This window comes from Ochotona princeps, chromosome 11 (assembly GCF_030435755.1).
Source record: "Ochotona princeps isolate mOchPri1 chromosome 11, mOchPri1.hap1, whole genome shotgun sequence".
Classification (NCBI taxonomy): Eukaryota; Metazoa; Chordata; class Mammalia; order Lagomorpha; family Ochotonidae; genus Ochotona; species Ochotona princeps.
In genome coordinates this window covers 71649277-71657457 of record NC_080842.1, presented here as the reverse complement: position 1 = coordinate 71657457, position 8181 = coordinate 71649277, and the positions used below count along the sequence as shown (strand labels likewise).

Sequence of the window (8181 nt, the reverse complement as noted above, 5' to 3'; positions counted from 1 at the left end):
CGCCACATAGGCCCAGCATACCCCATCGCCAGGCGGCCGTGGGCAGCGGGGCGAGGAGGGCCAGCTGTGGCTTCTCCCTGCACCTGCTTGGAGCTGGGACTTTTGGCGGACCCTGCCGCCCTGACCCGGCTCTGAGGACGGGCTCGAGCACAGCACGAGTGAAGGCTTCCCGCAGGGAACCTTCCAGCACACTGGTCCACAGACAGGACTCTCAGCGCTGTCTCCCACAGGGAGGGTCCCGTGATGTGGGCCCCCGAGTTGTGGGGAGCGACCTGCAGGGCGGGGCCGCCAGGGCAGCTCCAGCTTCCTCATCCGCCTGCAGCAGCCGTGACTCAGCAGCAGATGGCGCCTCCAAGCCCAGAGAAGCGCCGGCCCGGGAAGCCCTGGGAATTTCTGGGAGGCCCTGGGAAGCCCTGGGAAGCCCTGGCACCAGCCTCCTGCAGGCTGCGAGCAGGGCATGGGAGGGGCACTCGCCGCCACTGCCAGGCCCCGTGTGGACAGAGCTTGTGCAATCCTAGCCTGAAGATATCACAGGAAGTCCTCACAGGTCCGCTTTGCTTTGAGAATCCATTCTCCAGGCCATAGTGGAATAGTGGGCTAATCCTCTGGGGGACTCCAGTCTAAGTACAGGGCTGCCTTACACGGAGTCCACAGGGTGGCGTGGGCAGACACAGGGCCCGAGTGTGTGCAGAACAGGCAGGCAGGCTGGCAGGAGCTCGGAATAGCTCATTGAGCCTGCAGCCGCACGGCCGGGTAGGCTGGGAAAGAAGCAGGTCTTTATCAGGTGAGACCTGGCACGGCCTGAGATGGACAGAGGCCACGCCCACTGGCCATCCAACCCTCTGGGCCCTGGCTAGAGCAGACTGGGCGATCACCCACCCAGCTCTCCATCCCCTCTGCCCGACTCCTTTGCCAAATGGCACACATGGCCAGGGCATGCTGGGGTCACGGGCACACTCTCATCTTGGCAGGCTCTACACATGGATGTCAGCTCAGACATGTGGTGCACACCAGCAAGCACTGTGTCCTTGGGGAGCTCAGGGTCCCCAGAGGACAGCGTGGCACACATGGGACCTGCCAGCTGTCCCACAGCCAGCTGAGGGTCATCACAGTGACCTGAGCAGACACTAGCTGGGGGCTGGGCAGATGCTAAGCTCTCCCTGAAGTTCTGCTATTGCTAACGTGTGCCACAGGGGGCCGCATTCTTTCCCCCAAGGTGTCACTGCTGTGGCTACAGGGAGCAGTGGCTTGTCCCCGTGCCCAAAGAGCCCCATCCACTCAGGACCTCCTGACACCGCAAGGCACAGAACCACAACCCCGGAGAGGAGGTCACCCTCATGGGCCACCCACAGGGAATGGGACTGGGGTCCCCAGGGCTAGCACCCACCAAAGACTGCCCCTCCTGCAGGGGTTGCTGTTCTCTGATGTCATCACACTCCCTGAAGAGCGTCTGCCAGCCTCTCCTCTCAGCCCGCCACCCCAGACCCAGCAGGGGGGACACAGAAACCCCGCTACCAGGTGTGGGAGAGGACACAGCCACCCTGAATCCTAACACATTCTCAGAAGGCCAGTGCTGTGGCTCTGCGGGGCAAGCTGCCTCTAATGCTGACGCCCCAGCTGCTCCACTTCTGATCCAGCTCTTGCTAACAGTCTGGGAAAGCAGCGAGGGACAGCCCAGGCGCTCGGGCTCCAGCGAGGGACGGCCCAGGCTCTCGGGCTCCAGCGAGGGACGGCCCAGGCGCTCGGCCCCCAGTGAGGGATGGCCCAGGTGCTTAGGCCCCAGCGAGGGACGGCCCAGGTGCTCGCCCCCCACACCCCCGTGGGTGATCGGAGTAGAGCTTTAGGCTCCTGGCTGTAGACTGGCAACCGCTTGGGGAGTGAATCAGCAAATAGAAGACATTTTTCTCCTGCTCTTTGTCATTCTGTCTTTCAAATAAAAATATTTTTTAAAGATGTATTTACTTATCGGAAAGGCAGATTTGTAGAGAGAAGAAGAGACAGAGAGGAAGATCTTTCATCTGCTGGTTCACTCCCCTAATGACCCCAATGGCCAGAGCTGAGCCAATCCAAAGTCAGGAGCCAGGAGCTTCTTCCAGGTCTCCCACACGGGTGCAGGGGCCCAAGGCTTTGGGCCGTCCTCGACTGCTTTCCCAGGCCACAAGCAGAGAGCTGGATGGGAAGTAGAGCAGCCGGGACACAAACCAGCCCCCATATGGGATCTTGGCACTTGCATGATGAGGATTAGCCAATTGAGCTATCACTCCAGGTCCTAAATAAAAATATATATATATATATTTTTTAAAGATTTATTCATTTTATTACAGCCAGATATATACAGAGGAGAGACAGAGAGGAAGATCTTCCGTCCGATGATTCACTCCCCAAGTGAGCCGCAATGGGCCGATGCGCGCCAATCCGAAGCCGGGAACCTGGAACCTCTTCCGGGTCTCCCACGCGGGTGCAGTGTCCCAATGCATTGGGCCGTCCTCAACTGCTTTCCCAGGCCACAAGCAGGGAGCTGGATGGGAAGTGGAGCTGCCGGGATTAGAACCGGCGCCCATATGGGATCCCGGGGCTTTTAAGGCGAGGACTTTAGCCGCTAGGCCACGCCGCCGGGCCCAAAATATATATTTTTTAAAGATTTATTTATTTTTATTACAAGTCAGATATACAGAGAGGAACAGAGACGGAGAGGAAGATCTTCCGTCCGATGATTCACTCCCCAAGTGAGCCGCAACGGCCAGTACTGCGCTGATCCGGAGCCAGGCGCCAGGAACTTCCTCCAGGTCTCCCACATGGGTGCAGGGGCCCAAAGCTTTGGGCTGTCCTCGACTGCTTTCCCAGGCCACAAGCAGGAAGCTGGATGGGAAGTAGAGCTGCCGGGATTACAACCAGCATTCATATGGGATCCTGGTGCGTTCAAGGCGAGGACTTTAGCCGCTAGGCCAAGCCGCCGGGCCCAAAAATATTTTTAAAAGAATCGTTGTAGGGCCCAGCTCGATAGTGTAGCAGTTAAAGTCCTCACCTTGAACATGCCGGGATCCCATATGGGTGCCGGTTCTAATCCCAGCAATCACGCTTCCCATCCAACTCCCTGCCTGTGGCCTGGGAAAACAGTGGAGGAAAGCCCAGTTTTGGGACCCTGCACCCGCATGGGAGACCTGGAAGAAGCTCCTGGCTCCTGGCTTCAGATTGGCTGAGCTCCAGCTGTTGCAGCCACTTGCGGAGTGAACCATTGGACAGCAGATCTTCTACTCTGTCTCTCCTCCTCTCTGTATATCTGCCTTTCCATAAAAATAAATAAATATATTTTAAAAATCGTTTTATACCACTGGTAGGGATGGTGAGAGCTGTGCCTGCTAGGGGCCACAGCACTGCAGGCCTCAGCTACCAGGGTGCCACCCGGCCAACTTGCTTCTAGGCATCCACGCAAAGGAAGTGGAGTCAGGAATTGGAGTGGATGTGGATGGTCTAGCTCAGAGGCACTCTGCCTGCTGGGAGCTCTCGGGCTGCTTCCCTGGGCCCCCACTCTGTCACTACCACACTCTTCCAGGTGAGACAGGGCCCACCCCCAGCTGAGGCAGATGGTGACACATGGGGATCAGGGTTCAAATCCTGCCCCATGTGGTACAGCTGTGGTACCTGCCTGGGTTTCATTTCTGCACCTGTAGGCTGGGATGATGACAGCACCCCCCACCGAGACTGCTGTGACGACAGAATGAGCCCACACGGCTGCAGACTTTGCAGCACACCCTGGGAGGCAGCCGCGGTGGCCCAAGTCCTCGGGCCCCTGTACTCACATGGTACCCAGATGGGGGCCTTGGCTCCTGGCTTCGGCCTGGCCCAGCTCTGGCAGTTGCAGCCATTGGGGAAAGAACAAGATGGAAGATCTTTCTGTCTCTCCTGTTCTTTTTAACTCTTTCTACAAATCTTTAGAGAAAGAAAGTGGGGGCGGGGTCGTTGGCGAAGCTGCTCCTCTAAGTCCAGTCCTGGCCTCCCCATCTGCTTGGCGCTCTCGTCCTCACCGTCCCCTCCCACCCACTCACCCACCGGGAGGCAGAGACAAAAGCTGAGGACAAGCCTGTGGCCATCGTGCCAAGGCCTGTGGCTCCTCTGCGTCCCCCGGGGCCTGGGGTCCTGGGCGCTCCAGCTCGGGGATGCTGGAGGCCGTCCCGCAGCGCCCCTGGCGGAGGCGCTGTCCCTGCAGCCGGAGGCGCCCGCTCCCTCCTCACCGTCAGTGGTTAACAGTAACCAGCTCCTCCTGCACACCCTCTGAGGACACGCTGTGCGGCGTGTCAGATCCCGGGGACAGGCACCTGGCTCAGCAGCTGAGCACCCCGACTCTGGCTTCCTGCTGATGCCACGGTGGAGGCAGCAGGAACGGGTCCAGTCCTTCAGCTCACGTGTGAGACCCAGCTGGAGCTCCGGGATCCTGAGGTGGAATGCCCCACTTCAGCCTGGCCAGGCTCAGCTGGGGAACCAGCCAGTAAACAAGCCTCTATCCTGTACTGCCAAGAGCGTCCTGAGTGGCTCCTACACTTCTCTCATTGCCTTTTGACAGAGAAGTCGGGAGTGTTTTCCTGGAATTGTGCCACTATCCAGCTGTTACAGGTTGACCTTCGACCAATCCCAGCGCTAACTCGTCCTACGTTCCACCTGCTTTCCAGTATTAGCCTGAAGTTAAAAAAAATAAAAACAAACAAAAAACAGCAACACGGGCATTAGAAGGAAACTGTTTATGTCCAGTGTCACAGGATGCCAGCACACAGCAGGTGCTCCACGGTAACCATGGGCTCTGGCTGGCTCTGAATTCAGGAGGGCCTTTATTTGTAATCGGTGATTCACCTGGATTTAAAAATAATGCTAAGGAGCTGGCGAATAAAGCCAGGGCGGGCACGTTTCTCATCACACACAGTGGAGAACACGTGGGCCCACCCCCAGGTCGGGTGCTCGGCTACAGACGGCTCTAGGTTCCCCCAGCCAGGAGGGGCCCCTTCTCCATCACAGCCTCCTGTGTGTGCCAGGGGCCTCTAGGCCTTCCCTGACTCCCTGCGGGAGTCTTCAGTCTCACACTTGGGACAAGGGGAGAAACGAACGTGCTGGGAGGGGTCGGTGCTTGGTACAGCAGGAAAAGCCGCCGTTCGCAATGGCGACATCCCATCTCGGAGTGCTGGTTCAAGTCCATGCAGCTCCCTGCTACTGCACCTGGGAAGTAGTGGAGGAAGGCCCGAGGGCTGGAGCCCCTGCAGCCACGTGGGAGACCTGGATGTGACTGTAGGTTCCAGACCATTCGGAGGTGAACCAGCAAATGGAAGGCCTGTTTTCCCCTTAACACACAAACGTTCCAGCAAGGAGGCCCCTCCGAGCCTCTTCAACCCACTCCGAGAACCAACATCACTGTGTATTTTCAAACAATAACTTAAAGAACTTTATTTGACACTTAGATTCTAAAGCAGGCAGTCTTGTGCCACGCCAGGCTCCGGCGACTCTTGTCGGGATTGTCACAGTGCTGCAGAGACGGGCCGCGGTCCCTCAGGGCGGGGGTCTGTCGCCGCGCCCCGGGAAGTGGTCCTCGGTGCGAAAGAGGGGCGGCGGCTCGTAGGCGGCGGGCGCGGGCTTGGCGAAGAGGCCGGGCACGCCGACGCCGTGCAGCAGCTGCCGGAAGGCCCTGGGCAGCGCGCCCAGCTCGGCCTCGGCCCGGGCCACCTGCTGCTCCGTGCGGGCCACGCGGCTGCCCACCATGCGCACGAAGGCCTCCAGCCGGTCGATCCTGCCGTAGATGCGCCTCATCTCGGCCACGCGCGCGTGGATGCGCGGCACGCCCTCGCGGACCACGTGCGTGGAGTCGCCGCGGATCAGGTCCAGCATGCCCGCGAACTCGTCCACGCGCGTCAGCAGGTCCTCGAGGCCGGCGTCCAGCGCCGCCACCTCGGGCCGCGCCCCGGGCAGCAGGCAGGCGGCATAGCCCGCGGCGGCGCGGCGCAGCGGCGGCTCCTCGGCGCCCTCGTCCTCCCACGGCCCCGACGCGCGGCTCTGGCTCTGGGAGACGTGGCCGCTGTCGCCGCCCCCGCGCGCGCCCCGCGGGCCCTCGGCGTCCTCGGCGTCCTCCTCCCCGGCCTCGGCCGGCGGCCCCGCGGCGCGCGGCGGAGCGTCCATGACGGCCGGGAGCAGGGCGCACGCGCGCACGCACGCAGGCACGCACGCAGGCACGCATCCCGGAAGGGCGTCGCTGTCCGTCCCGTCCCGGGGAAGCAGCGGGGACCGGCCGAGGCCTCGGGACCCTTACAGGGCTCCGGGCTCCTGGCTCCCGCCGGCTCAGCTCCCGCCGCTGCGGCCACTTGTGCAGTGAAGCAACGGACGGAAGATCTTTCCTTCTGCAAATCTGATCTGCCTTTCTAATGAAAGTAAATAAACCTTAAACACACACACCCCCAAGCCAGTTGTAAATCACGGGCCGGCACACCCGCCTGCGCCCAGAGCGTGAAGTATCCCCGGCTAGGTCGTGAGAGCAGCCGGAAACAAGCCCAGGGGCCGCTTGACGGCTGCGCGTCCGCGTTGCTAGGTGCCGGCAGGACGCGGTTGCGCGGCAACGGGAGGCGGCCGAGCTGGGCAGGCGGCCCGGACCCTAGCGGGCGGGGAGAAGTGCGTGACGAGGGGTTCGGCTTGGTCAAACAGCGAAGCCTGTCAGAGGTCCTGTCAGAGGCACACCGGACGCTGGGAAGGGTTCCAAGCCGGCCCAGCCTAGACATTTCCAGACTTTTCCAGAAGGCGGGTGTGTCTGTGGGCAGTTCACATTCCTTGTCACATCGGGGTGTGGACATCCCAGAGGCAGTGAACTTGTCAGCTGGACACTGGCCATCTGGTAAGGATGGCCATCCCCACCAGGAAGCGGGAACAGCTGGCTGCCTTCCCAGCTCTGTTTCGTTTTATTATTATTATTTTGCCCGCACGTAGCTGTCTCCTTGGTGGCTTTGGTGCGGGTTAGGTAGTCACATGTATTTTGTTTGGGGGAAGGTAGCTTTTGTGGAGAAATGGGGTTTGACCAGAAGTTATTTCCCTCACATTGACTTGTGTCACTTTGCAGTGTGACTCGTATTGGGCGGGGCCTCGTGTTGCGCTTCAGGGGAAGGTGAGGTCCTGGGAAGGCTTGGGGGTCAGCCCAAAGCCTAAAGACTGGGTGCACACCCAGAGGCCCCTTGGACTCGGCAGACATCTGGAGGCCCGCCGGCCTTGGCCTAAAGCAGTCAACAGGCCGGCCCCACCCCCATCTTCCCTTGCTAGTAACTGGGTTACCTCCTCCCCCCACCTAACCTTACCAGAAACCTGTTTCATTACAAACAATGTTAGGATGTGGGTGCTCCTTAAGGCTGATAGGCTACACTGTAACGTGTAACATGTATTAATATCCTATAAAATTACTGTTGCTCTCCATTGACCTTCCTCAGCCTACCCTATACAAGCTTGTGCTTGGCTACTAATAAACAGTCAAGTTCACCTTGACTGTCTCCGATGTGTCTGCAGAGACCACCACTGCAGCACCACCACATTACCTGGGTGGGTGGGTGGTCTAGGGCCAAGACCCCTACACACCCCAAGCAGTGACCACCCACCACACACTCTGCTGCCTGAGCTTCAAGCCTCCTCTTGCTCATTTGTTTTTAATGATGGTGTGTCTTTTTATTTGAAAGGCAGAGTTACAGAGAGTGAGAGATCTTCCATCCACTGGTTCACTCCCCAAGTGGCTGCAGTGACTGAAGCTGAGCTGATCTGAAGCCAGGAGCCAGGAGCACCACGCGGGTGCAGGGTCCCAAGGCCTTGGGCCATTCTCCACTGTTTTCCTAAGCCACAAGCAGGGAGCTGGATGGGAAGTGAGTCCTCTGGGACATGAAGCAGTATCTGTTAGGGATGACTCCTCGGATCCGTTAGGGGCGACTCCCCGGAGGTCCAGCTCCATGAGGACCGCAGTGCCTTTCCTGTCTCCCTGTCCCGTATCTCCGACCACTCTGCCTCCTGCCCTGTAAGTGCGCTGGGCAGGACGTGAAGCCCACAGCATCACCACTGATGATGAGAGGAACAGGTGTCCCGGGCCAGGGCGTGTCCATGGAGACCTTCCCACGGGATGGAAAAGGAGGGTCAGAAGTCATCTGAAGACCACTTGGAGGGAGCGGCCTGCCGCCCGGG

General features: G+C 59.8%; 1 protein-coding gene across 1 annotated transcript; it reads right to left on the bottom strand.

Annotated features, from left to right (window-relative positions):
* Positions 1-5525: 5525 nt before the first annotated feature.
* Positions 5526-6188, bottom strand: BLOC1S4 (biogenesis of lysosomal organelles complex 1 subunit 4). Its single transcript, XM_004579363.2, has one exon. It carries the CDS (start codon positions 6154-6156, stop codon positions 5533-5535), a length of 624 nt encoding a protein of 207 aa, XP_004579420.2. The 5' UTR covers positions 6157-6188; the 3' UTR covers positions 5526-5532.
* Positions 6189-8181: the final 1993 nt, after the last annotated feature.

Bases quoted from the DNA above. Each gene is read 5' to 3' on its own strand.
- BLOC1S4 (XM_004579363.2), bottom strand. From the start codon at position 6,156: ATGGACGCTCCGCCGCGCGCCGCGGGGCCGCCGGCCGAGGCCGGGGAG.